Below are 25,009 nucleotides of genomic sequence, written 5' to 3' on the forward strand. Positions count from 1 at the left end.
ATTTGCAAGTGTCACATCTTTCTCATTCTCTTCTGCTTTAGAGACCTTGGAACCTAATCTTTTAATCTCTGTATGCCAAAAAAAGGCCTTGTGACAAGCATAATGATCTACCCAAACCGCCAACAGATGTAAATTAGTAAGAACAAAGAGGAGTGGAGGACTTAGGAAACCTGCCTGAGTGTTTTTATGATTGGGATGTAGAAAACCTTTGGTTTCGTACTTATCTTGAACAGATCCAGACAGATGTTCTAATTTCCCAGAGGATGTCAAGTCGATGGACCCATCTTCATTGTATCACAGTCACAAGCTACAAAATTTCAAAATTCTGGCAGATCTTTCTCTGATATGCTCCCTCCATTATAATATTCAAGACACACAAGATGGAACACTGAGAGTTTGTGCAAAAGGAATACCTGGAATCAGAATCTCCTCTCATACATCTTCTTGGTAACAATGCCAGATGGCAACTTCTAGCTTCCAAACTCTCACAATAAATGTTTTTTAAAGCTAAATAATAGATTTAAAAATCAGAGCAAAAATGTGTTAATGTATAAACAAACATAATTATTTACAGAAATACACACACATTCAATCAATAAAGGACCTGTAACTTTATCCGATAACAACTTATCTGCAAAATCATGATTAAGTAGCTCAGCACAAATACTGATCACTGCATACTCAACCTTCACAAGGAAATATTCACAATTTGATTAAGTTGTTTTTTTAAACACATGTAAGGAAAACAATCAATTAAGCAATCGGTATATTTCACAAGCAGGAAAAGGGGCCACATTTGAGAGAGACACAAGTATTCCTGAACTATTCATGCAGATAACATTAGAATGTAAAACAGAAAAACAAAAAAAGCATGAATGAGCCCCAAAAGTGCAGGGAATCAAACTCATCGATCTTGTTTAAGACCTTAGATTTATGCTAAAGGAAGTCAACTTTCCACCTTTCTTGAGAAGAAATACGACCATCTCCAAGCACACAGCATACTGCTCCCTTCCTCCTCTCCCTTCTCAATCTCATTACAAAAAAAAAAAATCCTACCGAAGAAGTCCAAATATATTCTAGTATTAAATCATTTTAAAAGCTAAGATTATGTCTGAAACCAGTGTATGCTATGCTGCAGAGGTTTTTAGCAACCTATGCAAAAATGTTGGCTGGTATAGTGGCACGGCAGCTACAGGCTCAGCTGCAGCTACAGCTTCCCAGGTCTCGAGCAGGTACACTGGGTGTTGATCACTGAAGACAACACCTTCAGGGTAACGTGTATCCAGATACTGCTGTGCCACTGTTGGCTGGTTTATAGAGCAACAGTGGTTATCACTTCTAGCACAAGAAGGCCATTTAGCTCTTCCAGCTAAACATCAAGGAATGCAATTGCAAGACAGAAAGGGGCAGGCACTATACTTCAGTAGATGGCAATCCAAAGAATTATGGTATGTAATGAAGACTATGATCTCCTTGCCCTTTACTAAATACAGATTGAACCACCAAATTGTGGCGTATCTTCCTCTTCTTATAGACAGGAGCAGGAAGGAACTCTTTTTTTGAGCGTAAAAATATTTTTCCTTCTTGTTCTAAAAAGGAATAATTTTTAATTAAATTAAGATACTTTAAAATTTAAAAATTACCCTCAAATATCAACAAGAAGTAGCAGCATTAGATCTGGATGAATACCTTCATAAGAGCATATAAAATTCATGCTATAGCTGAAAAGATAACCCTGCTATAAAAATATATATATTCATCTTACATATATAATTTAGTTTTTCTAGTGTAAATATTGCAACAAGATGTTTTATCACTAATTGCTGCTCTAATACTGTACCAAATGCCAGCTTGGAAATTAAACATTCACAAGAATACAATTAAAATGAAACTCTCACTCCCAAAAAAAAAGAAAAAGAAATCTGTGATAAATAAATGAATCAAATAAGTATTCCTGCTGCCTTTGTCCAGCTCTTTTTTCCCCCATATGGTATCTTATTTGTCATACGAAGACTGCAAAAATATCCTTTTAGACAATAAATTAGAAAAATGAAGCATAAACAATAAAGCCTGCTCAGCAGTCATGTTTTCCAGTGCTCTGTAGGGTAGCTGAAGGAATTTTCCATGCTGTGAGTGTTAATGAGACCCTCCATAGGTACCATTAATACATAAAAGCAGTCACCTATAATCCACCTTTTCAAATCTGTACTTCTTGAAATTGGTAAGTGGAAGCAAAATAGGAAGCATCATGCCAATACCATCCTCACTTACTGATATGCAAGCATTATCCAAAACCGGGTTGACAACAGAAAAGTTACCACAACACATTTATGGTTCAATAATCAAGCACAAAGCCCAGAAGCACTCAGAGAACATGTACACTTCTGAAGACCACAAAAGTGTCCCTAAACATCTGGTTATCCTGATGGAAGAAAGCATACTTATAGGAATTACTAATTAGCTAAAACTGGCTGGATTTGAGATACTTGGGTACTTAGACCAGAATGGGTATCTAACCAAACTCAATGATGACAGTAATCTGGCATGAAGAAAACTCATACAAATCTTATACAGTTTATTTCCAAGTTGTGGTTTATCTTTTATGACATTTATTAAAATGAAGGCGGGGGGAGGGGGGCGGAATTCAAATTTGTCACATGGATGTCATGCAAGTTCTGGCTAACAGTTGTCAACATGAGGCAATTGTCACTAACCCGTACATCACACAAGCAAGTTTCCAGACCAGGTCCTGGACTTCAGCCAGAGACAGCTCTGCCACCCTGCGAAGGACCTCAGGCTTTCAGTAGGAAGTCCCTCATCCCTGTTCCATTCCTGAACCGCCAACTCCCTGGGCAAAGACATATGGGGTCCATGAGTCCCTAACACTTGACAAATTTTAAAGTGAAAGAATATTAGCTCCTTCTGCCAAAAATGCACAGCTTAGGATGTTACTTGCTATATTTAGTGACAGAAACATGAAACAATAATATGCCTGATAGCTACCTTGCACTCTGGTCTGGGTTCAAAGTGATTTCTCTGTTCCAGTTACTGGCAAGTTTCTATGTAATTTGAACAGATACCCAGAAATGAGACGCATTGTTTTAAACAAGACCCACCTCTTCCACAAAATGGACACTGCCCTGTGGCAAAAGCTTGCTTTAGGTCACCCTTTCTCAGCTGCATATCTGCTTCTGATGACATAAATGAACCCTTAGATCTCTCACAATTCTCATTACCAATAACTGAGTCAGATAGGACATCCTATATCAACACAGTCCTTTTTGGTACAGTGCTATCCATTGCCAGATGTGAGGGGTTTACCCTAGCCGGACATCAGGTGCTCACCAAAGCTACTCTATCACTCCCCTCCTCCTCTGGACAGAGGGGAGAAAATATAACAAAAGGCTCATGGGTCAAGGTAAGGACAGGGAGAGATCATTCGCCAATTGCCATAATGGGCAGAACAGACTAGAATTGGGGAATAGTGTGAAATAAAAAGAAATCTTAAAAGCAGTGTCAGTTCATGACACGTTGTCTCTGCTGCTCCTTCCTTCTTCATGGACAGGACTCCACACACTCTTCCCCTGCTCCAGTGTAGGGTCCCTCCCACAGGAGTTAGACCTCCACTGACTTCTCCAATGCGAGTCCTTCACACGGGCTGCAGTTCTCCATGAACCGCTCCAGCATGGATCCCCTACAGGGTCACAAGTCCTGCCAGCAAACCTGCTCCAGCGTGGGATCCTCTCTCCGTGGGGCCACAGGTCCTGCCAGAACCCTGCTCCAGCGTGGGCTTCTCACAGGGTCCCAGACTCCTTGAGACACATCCATCTGCTCTGGTGTGGGGCCCTCCTCAGGTTGCAGGAAGATCTCTTCTCCACCGTGGACCTCCATGGACTGCAGGGGGATAGTCCGTCTCACCATGGTCTTCAGCATGGGCTGCAGGGGAATCTCTGCTCTGGTGTCTGGAGCTTCTCCTCACCTCCTTCTTCACTGACCTTGTTATCTGCCTTGTTATCTGTTATCTTTCACATATTCTCACTCTTCTCTCCAGCTCAAATTGCTGTTGTGCAATTTTTTTCCCCCTTCTTAAATACATCCTCCCAGAGGCACCACCACTGTCGCTGATGGGCTTGGCCTCAGCCAACCGTGAGTCTGTCTTGGAGCCACTGGCATGGGCTGTATCAGACATACGGGAAGTTTCAAGCAGTTTCTCAAAGAAGCCACCCCTGTGCCTTGCCCACCCGCCAAGCACCAAAACCTTGCCATGAAAATCCAATACACCAGGAAAAGACACTTTTTTGAATAGTACTACCTGCTGGATGGGCCCAAGCATGTAATTCGGGCTGCAGTTCTAAGCTGAACATGCCAAATACATGTCAAAGATATCCCCCAAAGCCAGCTTTGCTAGAGGCTAGGTCTGCCCTTTCCTGACCGTTTTTCTGGCTCTCATCAGTCCCATCACTGAGTAATTTCACATGCCAAGCTACCAAAGACACTCCTTTTGGTGGCCAAGTTACCTTTCTGATGCTTTAGTGTGCTGCAAGAGGTCAGTCAGCATCTGACGTGAATGAAGGCATTTGAGAAAGAGGGTAGTCAGCGAGGAGGGTGGAAGTAGATGGCAGCCAGCAGTTAAAGAGTCTTGGCTGCTCACGTGTTTATTTACACAATGAAATGCACTTCCTGAGTGCATTTCACTTTCATAGAAGTGAAAAGTCATTATGTCTGTACACGGTAGTTTCATCCTTAAATAAAATATTACTTCAGAATTACTCATTATGCAAACATATAGATCCAAAACATGATGACAGACAATTTGAGAACAGTAATTTATTTGAAATAAATGATAAATGTGACTTGCTAGAATTGGGGTGGGGAGGGTAGGTAGGGCATAAGGAGAGCAGCCATTTTCATCTAAGGCTGAAATTTCTTTTGCTTCCAATTTTAGACTGAAATATCACCAGGAAGAAGTCACATACTGGTATTTGGTAGTGGTTCGCATCACTGAAATACCATTTTCTCACATCTGGATTCCATCAAATAACTTATAAAAAAGTAGATTCCATCACTGTTCATGTTCCTAAACATCAGTAGTTGAACTGCAGTTTTCAAATGCAGAAGGCTTTATACAGTATCCCAGTGGAATGTTAAACCACTATGTCAATTACTGTTGTAATCTACATCATCTACTACATATCCTTTATTTTTTTTCTTCTCTCTCTCCCTTTCTCTCTATTTTTAATGAAAAAAATGAAATACTGCTACTGCCTGCCTGACAGGAAATTAGTTCAACATTAAGGACAAGTAAAATTGCACTAACACTCAATAAAAGAGCATAGCTGTTTTCTGGGGTTTTCTTATTGCTTTTCTACTATGCTGCAAAGACATTTGACTAAACCAATAAACAAGCAAAGTTCAAAACAGCCTGATCCAGAGCACAGCAAAGTCAAGGGAAAACGTCTCAACATATTTAAATTTAGACGTCTGCCACGAACTCCCATTTGAAAGCAACTTTGAATTACTGTCAACATCCATGGTACAACGGTTATCACTACGAGAAGCTCATTGCCACAGGATGTTTTACAGACCAAAAGTCTGAAAAGGTACAAAAAGGGTCATCAGAATTAATGGAGAGTGGATATTAAATTAGCTTAGAGGTATTAAATAAAACAACAGAAATGCAACCTGTGGCTCACACAGTGTCTGAAATCCTATCTGTTGAAAGCCAGATTCACCAGGGGAAGAAACACATGATTCTTCTTCCATATGTTATAGTTTGGGCAGATATATGGGAGTTTGTTTTATTTTTAAATACTGTTTATGTCTTCATTCTGTCAAGAAAATTCCTTCTTTCTTAAAACCCACTTACCGCAGGGAAAAAATAAAAGTAACCAAGACTGACAAAAATAAACATGTGAACCCCATAAAATGCAACATTTGTGATGTTTCCTTTTTTAGTTATGTTAGTTTTTCAGTGATTCTTACAAATAAATGAAGCATTCTGCTAGTAGTAGACTTTTTTTCCCCTGTAACACATTCAGTAAATAATGTGCCACATATTGTGAGATGAAAAGTGCTGGTGCTCTTCATCTGTTCTAATGTTGTTTCAAAGAATTATACTCAAACATCAAAGGCTTTTTTTTCAACCTAAATTTTGCAAAGATAAAAACTGCTATGGTAGATTAAACTCAACATGTCAAGTTATATACCTGAATCATTAGGTTTTATTTAGTGGACATTTCTAAATATCAGCGTTCAGTGAGGTCTCTGCTGATAATTTTTTTCCCTGTAATTACCCACTGAATTTATTTGAACTCATTTATAGCTAATTTGCCAAAAATAAAGAATGACACTGGAATCAGCAACTTTATGCTAAATTGTACATTCATTTAACACCCACAAATGTTGACCATGGAACTATATTTCTTACGTTCCAAGAAACCATAATGGGATGAGTTTCCCAGGACTTCAGTATTCAAAGGACCATTGAGAGCCATATATGTTTAATCTCCCTCCATTCACAGGTACAAAATATAAAGTTTATAGATGAGAGATTACTTTGCACTTAAATTATGGTTTCTGTGATGGGCATGACCTACTTTATTGTCTGTTCTTAATTGCCTATTTTGTCTCTTCAAATACAGTGAGTCAGGCAAAACCATGTGGAGCCAGAAGATTTTGCCATCAGAGTGATCAGCTGAGCACCAAGGGGCAGAAGGTCCCAAAGGCAAAGAGGGATGGCAGAGCAGGGAGTGCCAAGGGGAGAAGGACATATGCAACCAGGCATTGTAGGAGAAATAAAATTAATAAGGATCAGAGGGGATTCAGAATTTTCTTCATCCCAGAAAGCCATGTAGTAGTTGAAATCAAGCATGGGATGAATGAAGAGTTTGATTGCAAGGACTCACTGTACATGGCAAGAGTAATACTGAAACCCTGTTTGTATTGTTTTGCCTAATCTAGCCACGTGCTCTTTTTTGTTTCTCTCTATTTAAAATAATTATCCAGTATAAACTGCTTTTATGAGTTTAAAAATCTTCTGGTCTTTTCAGGAACTCCCTATAAAGAGAAGGTCAAGGCAGATTCTCATCAAAGCTCTAGCTTTCTCAGGGAATCATGAGAGCTTGTAGAATTCTGCCATCAAATCTCATTTCATTAATATTTCAATACAATATTACTATACATTTTGTAGATTTACAATCTCCAGATTTACACAATTTTTGAGAGGTGCTTTATACAAACACTTAGAAAATGTATAAAGATCTATAAAATTTACAGATAAATATTCTTGAGGTAAATGAGAAAAGACTTTTTATGTATTTGATACCTAACACTTATGCCAGCTATGCTTACCAGGAAGAATTAATTTCAGGTTATATTATATTACCTTGTTGTGCAGAATTTGCCTGGTAGGGATTATGTCTATATGTCACTTAATGGATCAATACTGAATGACGAGAAAAATAACTATATAATCATATCAATTTCTATGATATTCAAATGAGATATAAAAAAGTTATGATTAAGACTATGATTACTTCTCCTAGACCAGACATCATTCAGATAGTGAAGAATGAACATGAATGCCACCTGAAAGCTGAACAGAGGGGCAACAATAGTCTACACATACCACTCAGAAGTACATACCAAACATACAGCCTCTAAAAATGACAAACATCTATAGAGTGAGCTATATCTGGTGTTCATTGAATAATTAGAGCAAAGCACGAGTGCAGGTCAACTTTCTGGCTCTAGAGGAAGAGCTTAAGATACTCAAGGAATCTTCAAAGTGAATCTGAATCTACAAGGGCATGATGTGGGAAAATAGGTTAAGAAACGGCAGTATTCCTATTTTTAGGCACAAAGGAAATCTAAGAATATGTGTACATGTGAATCCCAACAGAGAAAGAGCAATGTGAAAAAAAATAAAGAAACTGAATACGCAGAAAGAATAAATGCTTTTGCTAATATATGAAATGACTGAGAACTACAATGATAAAAAAGTTCTAAAAAACTACTCCCATAAAAGAAAACACTGCCCCAAAAGTTAGAAGGACAAATAATCTAATGTGGGTTTTTTCCATAATTTCAATTAATGATAGGCAGTACTAAAAAGGGATTTATTTACCTATCACACCGGGGTTTTAGGAACAGTGCTTAATGTTCATGAAGTGCCCCAAAGCTAAAAACAGCTGCTCAGACAGTTATACTGTTATTAAAATGCTTCTAACAGACTGAAATAACAAAATGGTTTTGAAGGCTCTGAAGTCAGATGACCAGAGCTCCTAGTTTTGGGAGTCAGTCTCAGAGTCCAGCCATGTATTGATCTGTAGGTTTTAGTATTAGTTTATGTACAACATACTCATCCTGTTCCGTTTCCACCCCTCTTTTCCTTGTATTTCCCTATCAGTTCTTTAATTCTGCTGATTTGGGGCTCAGCTCTACTACAGTATGTTACCACACAATTACATCACTTTTCCTATCTGCCCACCAGCATCCTCTCCAATTTGTAACAAACTAAAATATCTGACTTATTTATAGTTATTATAGTTTAGTTTCAGAAAGTAAGGATAGTCCACCTAAACCACGATCCTGTCTGACAATAGCCAAAAATGGATGTTTAGGGAAAAGCTTAATAACAGCTTAACTGTGTATTCAAAGTACCCTAGAATTATTTTCCTAGCTTTGAGCAATTTTCGGTCCAGAGAATCCTGAGCCAAAAGTGATATCTTTGTATCTTGGATTTTCTTCATGAAGTAAAAAAGGAATCACCTCTGATATGATTGCACTGCCTATCTCTACAGATCCACCCCTTGAAAATTTTCTCTTAATTTGTTGAACAATTTTCACCTAATTTAGCTGGTGAGTACGAAACATCAACATATTAAGCTTCACAGTTCTTGCAAATATAAGAAAATTCATTTGGGGAAAGGAAACACTTCCTCATGGAAAGACTACAGAGTGACCATTATCATTCTCTGTTTCACATGGCCTGCATTGTGGCCAGAGGACCCATAGCATAGTTCTGGCCCTCCCACAACCCTATGTAGGAATTCACAACACAGTGGTGGGTATTATACAGTGTGTTAGAAAATAGAAGTCCTACGGAGTGACAAAGCAGTGGCAACCTAGGGAAGACATGGAGTTATTGTAGTAGACAGCAGAGGAAAGAACTGAGCATACCACAGTGGGAAGGATAATGTGGGGAAATGGGGAGAAAGCTGAGTTGTCTGGAGGAATGACACACTGTAACTTCCCAACAAACCTGGCTCCCACCTCTGTGTGAGACCTGAGCACAACTCAGACAAAACGCTTCCACTCAGTCTCCTACAGTGGAAGAAGCGGAGGACATCAGTTTTGAAGGGGAAGGGAAAGAAAACAAAACGTAGCAGTGGTATAATGGAGAAGGCAAGCAACCTGCAGAGTAAAACAGTTCCAGAGCTACATTTATGTACTATTTGAACAAAAAGCTTGCAAATTTAGGTGGATGGAAAAGTACTTAAGAGATAAATGTTTCACGTTAGAATTTTCTGTCTGTTGCAAGGCTTTAGCGCTACTTTGTGACAATTTTTAGAACAACAACAGCAACTAAAAAACCAACTAAAATACCAACCCTTCCTCACATTTTTTTGTTCAACAGCTGTCTGTACAAATGGCTTCCCCAGCATAAAACATAGCTATAGATCCATTGCACAGATAATGATAAAAGCTTAGATATCCCTCAGGATCAACTTCCAAATTGCTATCAGAATTTATTAGAAAAAAAAATAATTATATTGAAAACACATTTTTAACATTTCATAATTTGTTTTCATTCAAAGAGAAAGGAATAAAAATTCTCACAGAAAAGAAACTGCAAAAATATTTCAGTCAGAAATATTAATCATTTTTAACTACTCTGATAAGAGAAATAAAACTAGTCCAGAATAAGAATCAGCAAACTGATTCTAATCTGAAGTACCTACCTGTTGATAAAAATTAAATTTTTCATTTTTTTTTAAACCTTCTTGTACTTAGGTTTTATAAAATCACCTCAAATCTGTATGCCATGAGGCCTACATGGGGAGTTCTAAGAGACTCCAGATACTCTACACCTACAGTATTTTGATGAATAAACGGTTGTTTCATCACATAGCAGTGTTAACTTATTTCATTAAAGAACATCCTACAAAACTTCACACTTTCACAGATAAATACAAAAAGTTGTGCTTTCTTTTACACATGTTCTGCACTTGTCAGGTTTCCCTATTGCAGACGTGACCAGCATACATGCCGGTCATCTCCTGAACCACTCTTTATGATGAGTACACAAAGTGTTTGGGCAGAGAAAGAGTCTTGGACTGCCAAGACAAGAGATAACTGAATCTTGTTGCCCAACTGGCTCCCCTGCCTGCTCCTGAAAACTCTGTCTGGTTCCCACATATTGCCAGACCATGCTGGAACATATTTACTATCAGCTTTCAGTACTACAGAGAACCTGGAAAGCAGGTTCAGGAAAGAAAGTTGGAGCAGAGGCAAGAAATGCCGTACACTGTAAAATGTAGAACTTGGATAGAAACTCCAGTCAAAGGCATGAAAGGTTTGCAGCTGTAATAAGAGCACAGACCATCTGCCTTGAGACACAAAAAAGCTGTGTATGTCACAGTGTTTTTTCTGCAACACTCAGAAAAACACACTAAGAAATGGACAACCAATTACTAGAAAAGGCAGCTTGGAGGAAAGGATATGCATCCTGCCTCTCAAGACATTGAGAATCATACTTTGCTATCACTATCATAGGAGGTCTTGTCCCTTAGATGTGGACAGATTTCCTGACATCATTCAATGCTTACTAACTTTTCAAACTTTCCTAATACATAAATTACTCCTTCTCATATTATTTTTCACAGCTGTAGATTCTATACTTATCCCTGTCGCTATTTTTATTGTAGTTCATTAACCAACAATTGATTCCAGACCATGTAGGCCAAACTGCTCAATACAATTTAAAAATTTTATCCATTGTTTTCAGCCTCTTATTTCATTTCATATCAACTTGTTTCAACCTTTAGATCACTAAGAGAACAAATCAAGTATTAAGCCAAAAGTCACTGAACTGTTCTTTTTAGCACACAATTGTGTTCATCTCTTTAAATCATGCAGGTTCTCTGCCTTTAGCAGCACACATCAAAAATCCAAGAAGGCCAGAATTTTGAGAGCACAATCTGAATCACATTAAAGATGCTTAATTTTCAGAAAGGGCTACTCCTAGAGTGAAGTATCTCCATAATCATTCATCTCTTGAAAATATTGTCACAAATTTCTCATTTCACAAATAAGATTTTTTAAATTATTTCCAAGGTTTTTCTCATGTAAGTGGGAACTTTAAAACAATATGATAAAGTCACCTTTCTCATTTTCTTGAGTTTCTGTGCTGGTTTGTAAGACAGTAATAATTTACATATTTGAAATAATATAAAAATGATAACAGATAAGCCAAAAGTGATCCTTTGCTTTTAGCTTCTAATAAACTATATTTTAACATATTCACAATGTTATACTCAATCTACTATGGGAAGTTAGCTGTAGTCACAAAGCTGTGTGTTGCAATGAGAATTGACTCAAATTTGGAATATCAGCTAATGAAAATAGCAGAGAATTTCACATAATAACGCTAAATACAGTCATTGTTTCCGCATTGAAGAAGCTGATGATCCACATTAAGAAATGAAATCTGAGAGAACAATTTAGTCACAAATTTTTTGAGGTTTGATAAATACGACTGATCAATTTTAGATATCTTCCTTTTCTCTATAATGAACCATGACTATTTGTGTACTGAAATGATCTAAACATAAATTTCATTTTATCTGAAAGACACTATTTTCCTAGCCAGCACTTGTTAAAACAAATCAGTATTTAATATGAGTCAGGTGTTAGAATACTTTTAAATTTACCTGGGAGACTAGTTTGAAGTTTCACTCTCTGCACTTACTATAATGTACATACCAAAGGTACTTTTGTTACAACTGTCTGTTTGAGCTTATTTACTGTGATTTTAAGTGATACAGACAGGAATAAATGAAATCCTATTATTGTCTACAGAATATCCGATGCATTTTGGAACTCTGTGTTTCATGCGACAGCTGCTACTGTTCGTCTTGTAGAAACTGGGCTGACAGAAAACCAGCTGATTCTTAAGACTTATTTTATGAAAACCTCAAATATATACTAAAAGATACAGGAGGCAGTTTCTGATATCTTCTGATGACAGAAAATTAGTACTACACTAATTAATGATAGTAGATTCAACAATTTTCCAGATTTTTGACCAAATTTGCTTCACCTCTGGTCACATGAAAATGCACCTTTACATTATTCAGTCCATTTTTTAATTTGTTTTAAGTTATAGTCCTGTGGTTTACATTTGTTTGTTTACATCATGTTGAATTTAAAGAAAAGCAATTTTATTCAAAAACAGCCTGAAGAACATAACCAGTTATTTGCTAGATTTCATAATGAACAGCAAAAAAATTCAATATAGGCTAATTAATAGGCCAAGCTTCCAGTTTCTGGGTAATTGCTGCACATTTGTGACACACAGTTTTCTTTGGATTTGTGTTTCTATATTGCTCCATATAGACAAGAGTCTTCAAAAGAATGTGCTTGTTGTAAGCTCTACAGTCATAAAAACTAAAACCAAAGAATAAGGTCCTGATGCGCAACTGGTGATGCAGTTCTATTCATTGGAAAAATTGACCTTTGCTGCCTTTCATGTTATCTGGTAAACAAGAAGATCAAAAAGAATTGCACTAATTTTCTTAAATACCTTTATTCTTTGGCCATTTGATACAAAGCGAAATATTTTATAGTGTGCAGATTTAAATTACATTACTTAAATGCCTCAAAGGGAAGACTTCTGACTATTTAAGCAGGAGAATCACTGACATAGAAAAGCACTTTTAATAGTGTTGGCTGATACATACTTTTGTTCTTCATTTTCTGTGCTTTTCTCTCTTTCAAACAAAAAAAAAAAAAAAAAAAAAGTTTGTCCTCTGGACCTCTTTGTTTTTCCTTTCATACTGATATAGGTCAGTTTGCACACGGCAGTTGACTTTCAATATCTGTGCCACCAAAATAAGTCTCCTCCTCCCATTACTATGCTCTGTTTTCTTTCTTTCCTTGTCTGTCATTGTAACTTCAATATAGCTCAGTCAAGGTATGTGGACACTCAAAGAGTTAAAAATATTCAATGGATTAGTTCAGACAGTCATGTAAATGACTAGAAACACCACTGCTGTACATGCTAGTTATTGTGAGGATATAATGCACTTCATTAAACAGGGACAAAAATATTGGTATGGATTTGATAAATAGAAAATATTTTCACATTTGCAAACAGTTTTACCTTTTCTTAATTTGACCTGACATGTATCTGTTCTATAGATATAAAAATGGCTTCAGGAAAAATTTATTAATATTAAAATCCCTTACATTAAATTTGAACTAGCCTTCGTTGTAATCTTTGAAAGACTAATACTTTATAAACAAGAAAATATCTAACATGGATTACATAGCAACACGGATATCAAATATGAACAGCATTATATGTGACTCAGAGACCTAGTAAACAAAGTGCTAATATATTATTTCAAAAAAGCTAATACTTTCTCATTCATTAATCAAGAGACAAAAATAATTCTGTGCCAAAACAAACAGAGGCAGAACGATATGAAAAGAAGGTGCTCATGTAAAACGCATCCATTAGCATTCACATTAAAACCATTGATGTAATTTCAGGAGACCTCACCTGAGACAAACCTCATTGCGAGACATAAAATATCACTGGTTTATCTGCTAAGTAATCCAGATCCATCAGGAAACTGGATAGTAATTTTAATAAAATAGGACTCATAAGTTTTTATTACTTTTATAATGAATGCTTTTCAATTTTATTGGCTCTTGGAAGGAGTAATTTTGCTTCTCTATTTAAACATGACTTTTTATCCTTCACAACTTGCAGGTTTCAGTGTTACGTTTCTAACATTATAAATACAAATGCAGATACTGAGGTTTTAATAAAGGTATGGAGTTATTTTCATGGATATACACAATATAAAATTTTGAAAATCATAGGAAAAGGAAAAAGGATTTAATCACTTTTCTAGGCTGATACAGCTAACATAATTTTTGAGAATATAAGAACATAAGCTTTACAAAATGGTTACCAATGATCACACTGAGTTAGGTAATATAGACTGTTGTACATCTATTTCAGTGCTTCTCTTGTTCTTCAAATTTTATTGAAAAAATAATTTTAATATATTTTCCACCTATTAATATCATGGCCCCTACTGACTACAGTGAGAATTCTACCATCAATTTCTCAGATCACAAAATGGAAAGATGGGACATCAACATCTTTCTATAAAGTGAACCAGGAGACTGACACCAATTTCAAGGGTAAAAAAAAAAAAAATAATTCCTATTCTATTCTTTTTTTCTTTCACCGTCATTTTAATAGAAAAGTACTATAAATTTAAAAATACTGCTTCTGAAGTGCTGTCTAATTTTTTTCTAGAGTTTTGGATCAGACAGGAAAAACCTGCTCTGAATTCACAAAAGCATGTTTTGTTCTTCTCTGATTTTATTTGTTACAGAGGAAATGGGAAAAGAACAATATATTTGTACAGTCTGTTTTTAAAATCGTGAGAAATCTTTAATAAGCAGTGAAATTCTGGCATCACCAGACATGTCCTAGTAAACAATCAACTGAAGAACACTGGCAACCTGAAATTCTACTAATTAATTTCTAGAAGGCAAAGCTGTCAAAGCTGTCAGGTATAGTCTCCTGGTATAAAAACCATGAAAACTTATTGTTGCCCTTGCTCTTTCCTGTGTATCTGAGTGACATGATGTCAGTAGAGTGTTTATAATAAGCTGAATAAATGTTTACAAACAGCTTAAGCTTTAGCTCTAAAAAATATTTATTTTTTTTCATTTTGTTACAACTAAAGGGGACATGACACAAGGAAACAGCAATTTGCAACAACTGCACGCATCCCACTACTTTTGCAGCACTGAGATGGCAATAGGCTGACTGGTTGAAGTCATAAATCCGAGTGGCATTCACAGCTACACAAGTTGTGACAGGAGTTGGCAATGGAAGCTGGTGCATTGATGCCCGTCACCTCTGAGCGATGGTGAGCAGCTGGTATTCATGTATGGCACGAGAGCAGAGGGTCATTTATAAAGCACTCATTAGCTGGACATGAGCAAAAAAGTACATAAGAAAGAAAATTGTTAATTTTTTGTTGTTGTTGTTAATTGCAGCTGTCTGGAACTGAAGCTTGCTAACATGTTACCATTACTCAAATAATTAAACTTGGGAGCATTAGTTTTTTTTTAATTAGCTACCTCAAAGAAAGTACCATTACAATCATCTAATTATCCTTTGAGGTAGCTGTATGCGTAAATGCTTTAAACATTCATTGCCTTACTACTGGGGGCTATGCCTCAGTTTAAAATTCTACAAGAAAATAAAGCTAGTGTTACGCACTGAAGAAGATGCATGAAGAGAAAATGCCAGAATGCTGAATGCTGCAAATCTAAGTCTATGTTTTTCTTTCAAGACTTTCTAAGGCTTAAAGAAACAAACCAATATGTCAATTTAAATTATATATTTAAAAAAAAAAAAACTTTGTTTTTCTGTTTATGTCTTTTACACTGTGTACAGTTGCTTCTTCCCTACAAGCCAGGAATTATGCCACTTATCAAATCATTGAGCTACAAAACTGTTAAAGCGTAGCCTTTAATATTTTCATATACATCTGTTTTATATTTAATAAATTAGTCTTTCAGCAAAACTACTTCTGAAAAAGCCTCTTAGCAATTTTTAAGAATTGTTGGTGTATCTCCTCAGCAAAGAGAATGTTGGACGGCAGCCTGGGAAAGCACAACCTGGCTAGAGGAGGTAACAACAGTGAAAATGCATTAGCAGTGAGCCTGCTGTGGATTCGGTACATGTTGGGGATGCTGACCAATAACAAAACATGTGTCAGCAGGTTTTTATTAATACTGCTGCTTTCAGCAGATTCGGGAAAAGCTGAAAGGAATCTCTATTTGTCGGTGCGCAAATGAGACCTTCATGTTGCTATATGCGTGCCCTACGAGAGCAAGTTTTACAGTCTCATTGCCCTTGATGAAGGTTTAACGTTTTAGGTATGTGACATGGGTTATCGTGGATTAACATCCAACCTGTTTCAAATTAATAACACAAGTTAAGCCAAAGAAGTATTTCAGTACCCAGTTTGTGTTTTTAAAGACTACATCTAATAATATCTTTATGAACCTATAATTTGACATAGCATGATCATTTTCTTATGTTAACTATAATGCTCTCTATCTTTGTACTCCTTTCACACATTTTAAAAACTTCTGGAACTGAGATACCAGTAGATGTTAGAATCATTTAAATATTCTAGTTTAAGACTAATCATTAGATCCAGTATCAGTATTTTTTATTAAAATGTCATCTAAATGTGAGAATTACCTATGGTGTAAAAAATACTTTCTTCCTAACTGGTCAGTATAACAAGGCAAACATTCCTGAATAACAGATATATTAGGAAGTATATTTTTTTCTTCTCAGATGATCCTGACTATATCAGACTTCAACTTTGCTCACCAAATATTTGTATTTTTTTCTTATTCCTTTACTTTTCACCAAGATCCTGCTAATGAGTATTCCTTCCCCATTCCTAGAATTTTGATGGAATTCATTCAGACTTAGGAAATCCACGTTCTTTTCCAACCAAACTGCCTCATCTACATTTTTTCTAACTACCGCTTCTGTGTCTTAATGCTCACAGCAGGTTTTAAGAACTACATAGGGTACCAGATACACCTCACCACTTCAATGTGCTGGTAATCAAAACTAGATAACTACTTTTTCTTGCTGGCTCTTCTATCTACTACACGGCCCTCCCCAGGAAAAGTCTGTTCTAAAAGATACATTGTGAAAATTTCAGCAATAGCAGGGTTGGAAGACAATAAGCAAAAATGAATGCATGTTAATATCTGCTGTCCTCCTGAAATCTAACTCTGAGGGAAGAAAAAATAATCCTAGTTTTATCAGCTGACATATAACAGCTCCACAACTAAAAGAGATAGGTTTGTGATTTGTGAACAGAAAGGTTATAACACAGCTGATATAAAAAAAATGCATTAAAATATGTCTCTACTATAAATGCCTTTTTCTGCCTAATATAATTTTATTCATTACATATATTCTACATAAAGGTGAACACTTCAGTGTAACCAAATAACATATCAAATTTTTAAAAAGGGCCTATCAGGAAAAAGTTACTCAGAGGAGAGATCCTTCAACTTCGAAATGCTTAATTTAAACATTTTGTACTCAACCACTTAATAAGAAATTTGTCTGGAGTCCATCAGGTAATATTGTTTTCTGGTTTGTTACTTTTGTAGAGGAAAACATATCTTTTACTTAATAGAGAACACTCTTCTGCCATTATTAGTTATATCAAGTCTTCATAATATTGATGAACAGGTATACAGAAATCGCACTTGAGAGGCAAGTAAAGCAAGTCAAAACTACAAAAGATACTTATTAAATGTGATTCTTGCACGATAGTTATGTATTTTCTGTATTGAGTTAGAGCAAGAAGATGGACAAACATGCAGAGCATTTCAGGGTACTAGATCGATGAAAACATTTCCTCACCAGTTTACGATAGCACCAGAAAAAGTGATCTGGATCTATTCCACAAACATTCAAGACTTCTCTTGATTCAATTTGACAATATCTTAAAACAAGTAGCTTGAAAGTAACATGAACATGTTGTTGACATATTCTATCTCTGGATTTTCAAACAGAATAACAAAATGAAATCAATAATAAACTGCATTTTGTTCAAGAGCCCAGGTTGCAGGCAATACTGCTAGAAAAAAAAAAAAAAAGGTATAGAAATAATTAATAGCCAATTAAATTTCATTCTAAAATATTTTTTAAACCAAAATAATGATCAAAAACATATATCAGCATCTGCAGCTGATTGTTTTTTCTTTACTTTAGCTATACTCAGGTGATATTTACTTGAAATACGTAAGCAAACCAAGTATTCTTAAAGTTTTTGTCTCCATAGTTTCCTCTCTTAATGAAATAAATGTCCAAAACCAAACATTTTCAATATTTTGTCACTTCTCTATTTTAATAAACAATTTTTGTAATACAATATTCTGTCTTATGCTTTAATTACCCAGCAGAGAGAGAAAAGTTTACATGCACATCCATTTACATTCAATCCATATAACTGCCAAAGTATTTCATGAAAATAAATTTATTCCTTGTGAGAGAAACTGAGACCTGTTGAGGTTGTGTCTGTAATGCTTATATACTTTACCATATTTCCTAAGTTCTGAGAAACACTAGAGGGTGAATCTTCCATCAACACATATAGGTATCAAAACTTGAAAAGTAACTCCCTTTGGAAAACAGAATAGAAATGTTTTTCTTCAACATCTTACACCAATTTTACAAAACACTCTAACCAGCTAGACTTCTGATACCATTCTCAACTCATGAATGAGGACAAATATCCAATTCAATAACTTCATTTGGGAGTTAAAATATGCTACACAGAAATACCTGAAAACTGTCGAGGTTGGTTGGCCAAGGTGCATGGAACAGGAAATAAAAGTCTTTTTTTGGCTATATGAGATGTGGATGCAACATTAGATATGTCTAATACCATTTAATTCTCTGGGTAGCCATGACACATACATAGAGAGAATGTATATTGAAGATATTTCTTAATCTTCTTACATTGTTACTTTTAAATAAGTTTTTAAAATATATATGAATACAGAAAAATAATTTCCTGAATATTTTATTTAAATGAATTGTACTATGTCCATGTGATGCATACTTAAGAGATTATTTTGCTGCTAAAGGTCAAACACAGGTAACTCAAACAGTTGGAGAGAAGACAAACGTTGTAGTTTATCACAGGCTTGCCTAGACTGAAGAGTTTCCTGTAACTGAAAGTTACCTCTTTTCACAGCTAAGTGTGGCTTCTTGATCAGTTGAACTGTGAAAGACAGTTCAGTGGAGGATTTAAAACCACCTGCCTTAGATATCTATTCCAGGATGGGACAAATTACTTTTTGGGTGATTCCTCTTTATAAAGCAAACCTGGATGATTTTCTTGGACTACTTGGGCCACAAATATGTATTCAACTGGGCAAGGAACAGATGTATCAGAGTTATTTGGTTACTCATTAAAAACATTATTTTTGTCAAAATGCAAAAACAAGCATTCGGGCCCCAAGTGGACCCACAGGCCCTGCTACCTCTTTCCCCTGCTGATGGGTTTGACTGTCCAGAAGCACATCCATGGCCATGGCCACCTCTGATAGAGTGCAGCTGTGCCACCGTGGGTCCTGCAGCTGCAGGCAGCCTTGTGGGGTCCCCCCTTGTCTGCTCTTGCCAGGGGCTGCCTGCAGCTCAGCCTTGTGCCTCCTGGCTGCCAACTCACCCAGCCCCATGCGGCTCTCCCTGAGAGCAGCCTCATTTGATCTTTCATCAACATAATAGTATTTACTGTCAATGGGATCCCTCACATGCTTACATTTATGCATATGTTAAGAATTACATTGGATATGCACTCTCTGACCAAGTTCAAGAAAAGTCTGAGGTCGCAGCATAACCTACGACTCATTAAACTGCAAAACAAATGGTTGATTTGGGTTTTTTTTTAATATTTTAATCAATTTTCCTCCTTTATTTTTGCTGTTATGTACTTCAGTGATTCATTCCATTTTCATTAAATCCAAATGAATCACCCAATTATCCCACTCCCTATTATTAGCCAAACAGTCCCAACTAATTGACAGCATTTTTCCAGTCTGTCTGTGCTTCCGGAAGCTTTACATCTCATGAAGTGAAGGCTGTCCTTACCTGCCTACCAGAGATTATCTACAAACTGTAGGCTATTTGTGTCACCACTGCACCTCAGGTTAACAATGACAACCATCAGTAACACTCTCCTGGTGGATTGTCCTCATGGATCATTCAGGACCTCCTTGAGAGAGCCAAGGGCGAGCTGACAGATAAAAATCAGCAGCAATTGATTTCCGGCAGAATCTTGAAAATCGGAGACATACATCTCCCTTGTCTCTTCAACTACACAGACTATGTTTCTCCCAGTGTGTGCTGCAAAAGTAAATACCCATGAAGGACTAGTGGATTCACTCAATACTTAGAGGACCATGAACTGCTATATTTTATCTTCGAAAACAATAGCATGCTGTGTTACCAGCTGTTTCAACCCACCAGTATGTACCCAAACTACTGTAATCGAAGGTGGTAGCATATTAAAGGTTTGGCCTTTGGAAACTCATATTTCCAGTTACTACGGGATTATTTACACCAACTTGCTTATGCTTCACTTGCATATGTATCCCAGGTTTCCTATATAGCCATTGAAGCACAGTCTTTAAGCAGCACAGACATTTATTATCAAGCCAAAAGTATCTGACAGTTCTTTAGATCTAGAGAGATAACAGGAATAATTTTAAAAGTGAACACAATGGCCAAATATATTGCCTTGAAGACAATGCTGCAGCAGAACATGGCAAACTACAGCAGCATCTCATCACACAGTGATGAGAAGATAGAAGATATAAGACATACATTTCATAAAGAAGTACTCATTAAAAATTAATTTTTAGAAACCGAAATTCTAGAGAATTTTCCCAATAAAATGTTGCCTTGTACTACATTACTATCACATTGACATAATTCAGACATTAAAAAATCAGACTGCTAATTCTATCAAAACCAGAAAGACTGTAGGCAAAGAAAAGTTAGGCCCTGCCTATGCACTTGTAATTTTTACAAGTAATCCAGACCACTTTAAAGCTTGTTCTATAGTAACTGTAGGAATCTAACAAGCAATCACTGCTCTATGGCATTAAAACATCTTATCTTAATAACTTCTGAGGTTGTTAAAAATACTAATAACACCCACTTAGCAGAGAAGACTCAGCCTACTTGTAAAAACTAGGAAGGAGTTCACTCCTTTTCTTCAAAACTAAAAGTAATGAGAACACAGACAAGAAAGAAATTTCTTGCATTTTTTTCTATCTTGAAAAGTATACTCTAAATTCATGTTATGTTTCCCAACATGCAAAAAGGAAATTAAGTTATTAAAATGGAAAAATGCCTCTGAAAACTCCAGATTAAAACAAACAAACAAACAAACAAACAAACCAACCACACAGAATTGGAACTGTTAAGGTTATTTCTATATAAGTTATATGCTTCCAATATAACACAGAATCACAGGATGTTAGGGATTGGAAAGATCATCTAGTCCAGTCCCCCTGCCAGAACAGGAACACCTAGATGAGGTTACACAGGAATGTGTCCAGGCAGGTTTTGAATGTCTCCAGAGAAGGAGACTCCACAACCCCCCTGGGCAGCCTGTTCCAGTGCTCTGTTACCCTCACTGAGACGTTTCTTCTCAAATTTAAATGAAACCTTCTTTGTTCCGGTTTATACCCATTGCCCCTTGTCTTATCATTGGTCGTCACCGAGAAGAGCCTGGCTCCATCCTCGTGACACTCACCCTTTAAATATCGGTAAACATTAATGAGGTCACCCCTCAGTCTCCTCTTTTCCAAGCTTAAAGAGCCCCAGCTCCATCAGCCTTTCCTCATAAGGGAGATGCTCCACTTCCTTAATCATCTTTTTCAGCAGTTCCCTGTTCTTCTTGAACTGAGGGCCCCAGAACTGGACAGAATGTTCCAGATGTGGTCTCACCAGGGCAGAGTAGAGGGGAAGGAGAACCTCTCTCAACCTACTAACCACCTCCCTTCTAGTACACCCCAGGATGCCATTGGCCTTCCTGGCCACAAGGGCACAGTGCTGGCTCATGGTCATCCTGCTGTTCACCAGGACCCCCAGGTCCCTTTCTCTACACTGCTCTCCAGTAGGTCATTTCCCAACCTATACTGGAACCTGGGGTTGTTCCTACCAAGATGCAAGACTCTACACTTGTCCTTGTTATATTTCATTAAATTTTTCCCCGCCCAACTCTCCAGCCTGTCCAGGTCTCACTGGATGGCAGCACAGCCTTCTGGTGTGTCAGCTACTCCTCCCAGCTTAGTATCATCTGCAAACTTGCTGATAGTACACTCTATTCCCTCATCCAAGTCTGATAAATATATTGAATAATACTGGCCCCAGTACTGACCCGTGAGGCACTCCACTAGATACAGGCCTCCAACTGGACTCTGCCCCATTGACCACAACTCTCTGGTTTCTTCCCTTCAGCCAGTTCACAGTCCAGCTCACTACTCAATCATTCAGTCCATACCTCCTCAGCTTAGCAGCGAGGATGCTGCAGGAGGCTGTCAAATGCTTTACTGAAATCAAGATAGACCATATACACTACTCTGCCCATTCATAAATAGAAAAAATTCTTTAAGATGTACACATTTTCTTACCTTTGTATCCAACTACTTATTACTTCTGCAACAGCTGTTAAAGTGTGAGACATCATTCTCTTACTTCAGTCTAACTTCTAAAGTTTATAAAAATAATAAAATTAAATTCAGAAATCCAGGTGAGTACAGGCACAACATAAAATATATTTTCTTCTGTTATTTTCTGTTTAATAATGACTTTAATAATGTCATCAAAAGACATGAATTCAACTAACTGTGCACGCATGACATTCACATGATGTAATATTTTCTGTTAGAAACAGAAACCACACATGATCAGCTGAAAGAGCTCTAGAGGAAAAAGAGTGCACCAAATGGGTCCCTCATAAAGGGCAGAAACAAGCACTAAATGAAGTTACACAAGATGAGGAGCCATATGTGAAGGCTCAGCCAGAAAGCTCAGTAGAGAGGTTCCTAACATAAATAATAACATAAATATAATTATGTGATACAAGAGGTTACTTTAGATAAATATACAGTATCATGGGATTCAACAGAGATAAGAAATAGTCAACACGCTATTAAGAGGCTTCATAAAGCAGATTTTACTGTGCTTGTAGAAGTCTAATAATTATGACTCTGCATAAAGTTTCACAGTAACTAAGGGAATTAAGCAAAAGGTTCTTAATAGTATTCAGCACATTTGTATAATGTAACCAGGTTAGGTGTCTAATTCAGAAATACACATAAAAGGCTTTAAACGACGGAGTGAGAGCATAAGCTTTAATACAAAGACATACCCACAGTTAAATCTCTATACAAATACTTATTTGCAGAAATTCTTGCTTGCCATGCCCAGTAAAATATGTGATGACTGCTGTGTCAGATCTGCGTTATACACCAAGGTAGACTCCAAAAAAGCTTAACAGCTGGAACGCTTTCAGTGCTGATGTTGAGTTAAATTGATGAGCAACAGCCCATGTATTGAGAGGTTTGGTTACCATTGCAGAGAGAAACCTTCATAATGGTGAATTCTCCGTGGGAACCGCCCAGGATTGGCTGGTTTTGTAACAAGGTTGAGGAAATTAGATGATGAGGTTTCCATAATTGTGGCCCCACTGTGGATATTAAACAATTTCAAAAATCTGACTTCAAATTTGTACTATCGCAAAAAATGCAGATCACTATGTAAAGAACATAGTGTATACAACATAAACGTGCCTAAAATATAATGCAATATACTAGATTACAGTTCAAGAATGTATTTATGGCAATAAATAAATATGGGAATGCTATTAATGTCAACATAAGCCTATTCACTAACACATATTCATCGTGAGATATCAACAAAATTATTGCAACTATTTCTGTATTTCTTAACTCAGCTCTATTGAGAAGAAAAATCCTACCATTAAAATAACATTATTGCTTAAAGGATCACAGGTCTCTATCCTTCATACATTCTTATAAAATCATTAGAATATTGAATCTCCATAACAAGATATATCTAAATAATATGAGGCTTTCATCTATTGAGTTACTATTTATCTCAACATCCTATAGGAGATTAGGAAAAAAAAAACAGAAAAAAATAAATTATGGGAAAAGCACAGAGGATTTTAAAAATATGATAAACTTACCTAATATGAATGGCCAGAGAACTGTACAGCAGAAATTTAGGGTGGCCAGACAACACTCAAGTTATACTCCATAGTACATGGAAAATATAATTCTCAAGAAATCACTCTAAAAATCTTCATAGTCAAATTTGGGGGGATTTGGGTGGGGGTTTTTTGTTTGTTTATTTGTTTTGGTTTTGTTTTTCCTTGATTGTACAAACTCTACATCTTACCTGTACAGTTAGAAGTTTGCATTTGTAGAATGTTCCAATAAACCTAAACTTCCACCAATAAAACATTGCATGCAACATTGCATGGCTAGAAAACAACAGAAGAAAAACTCAAACAGAAATAGATCTACTTGTAATGTGTTGCTCCTTTTGGGGTAGTTGCTCCTTTTTTTTCTTTTTCTGAAAATAAGGTATGAGTATTTGTTTCCAGGTTCTTTCCGAGACAGACATACGATAACAGCAGAGCCCAATGTCAGAGTAGGAGAAATGAGTACACCACTGTTTTGATCTCTTTTTTTTAACCTCATGAAATCTGGATAAAATATAACAACATGAAACTATCTGAGAAAAGGCAGTAAGTTTTTCACATCAATTGACACAAAGGTGTATTAAAATCAAGTCGCTCTTAGTCAGCTGTCACTACCCATATTGCACAAGTGAAGAAAATGAAGGAAAATACTAGTTGCCTATGGAGCTCCTTAATGATGTTAAGGGAGAAAGGAAAACTCACTCTCAGAACTTGCTGACCTTGAGACTTACTCCCCCAGAGCATTCTGCCCATCCCACCTCACCACCCATAAGAATCAAAGACCTTTACTCTACACTGAAATAAATTTTAAAATTATGCACCTAAAAAGTTTGAGAACCAAATATAATGGGCATTTAGTATCTATGATATTCAGTACAAAGTAAGGAACGGTTGTCACCTTC

The 25,009-nt window shown here is 36.5% G+C and overlaps 1 protein-coding gene across 14 annotated transcripts in view; it reads right to left on the bottom strand.

Moving 5' to 3' along the window:
- The window catches only part of IMMP2L (inner mitochondrial membrane peptidase subunit 2), a 461,654-nt gene that overhangs the window by 306,089 nt on the left and 130,556 nt on the right, over nt 1-25,009 (bottom strand). The window contains exon 4 of one of the 14 annotated variants that reach the window (XM_065048723.1): nt 1-15,241. This exon is cut by the window's left edge and continues 14,409 nt beyond it. The exons of the other annotated variants lie outside the window; for them this stretch is intronic. Within the exon in view, the coding sequence (XP_064904795.1) occupies nt 15,238-15,241 (4 nt within the window). The 3' untranslated portion in view covers nt 1-15,237. The remainder of the gene's footprint in view (nt 15,242-25,009) is intronic. 14 annotated transcript variants of the gene reach the window in all.

This window comes from Columba livia, chromosome 1 (genome assembly GCF_036013475.1).
Source record: "Columba livia isolate bColLiv1 breed racing homer chromosome 1, bColLiv1.pat.W.v2, whole genome shotgun sequence".
Lineage (NCBI taxonomy): Eukaryota > Metazoa > Chordata > Aves > Columbiformes > Columbidae > Columba > Columba livia.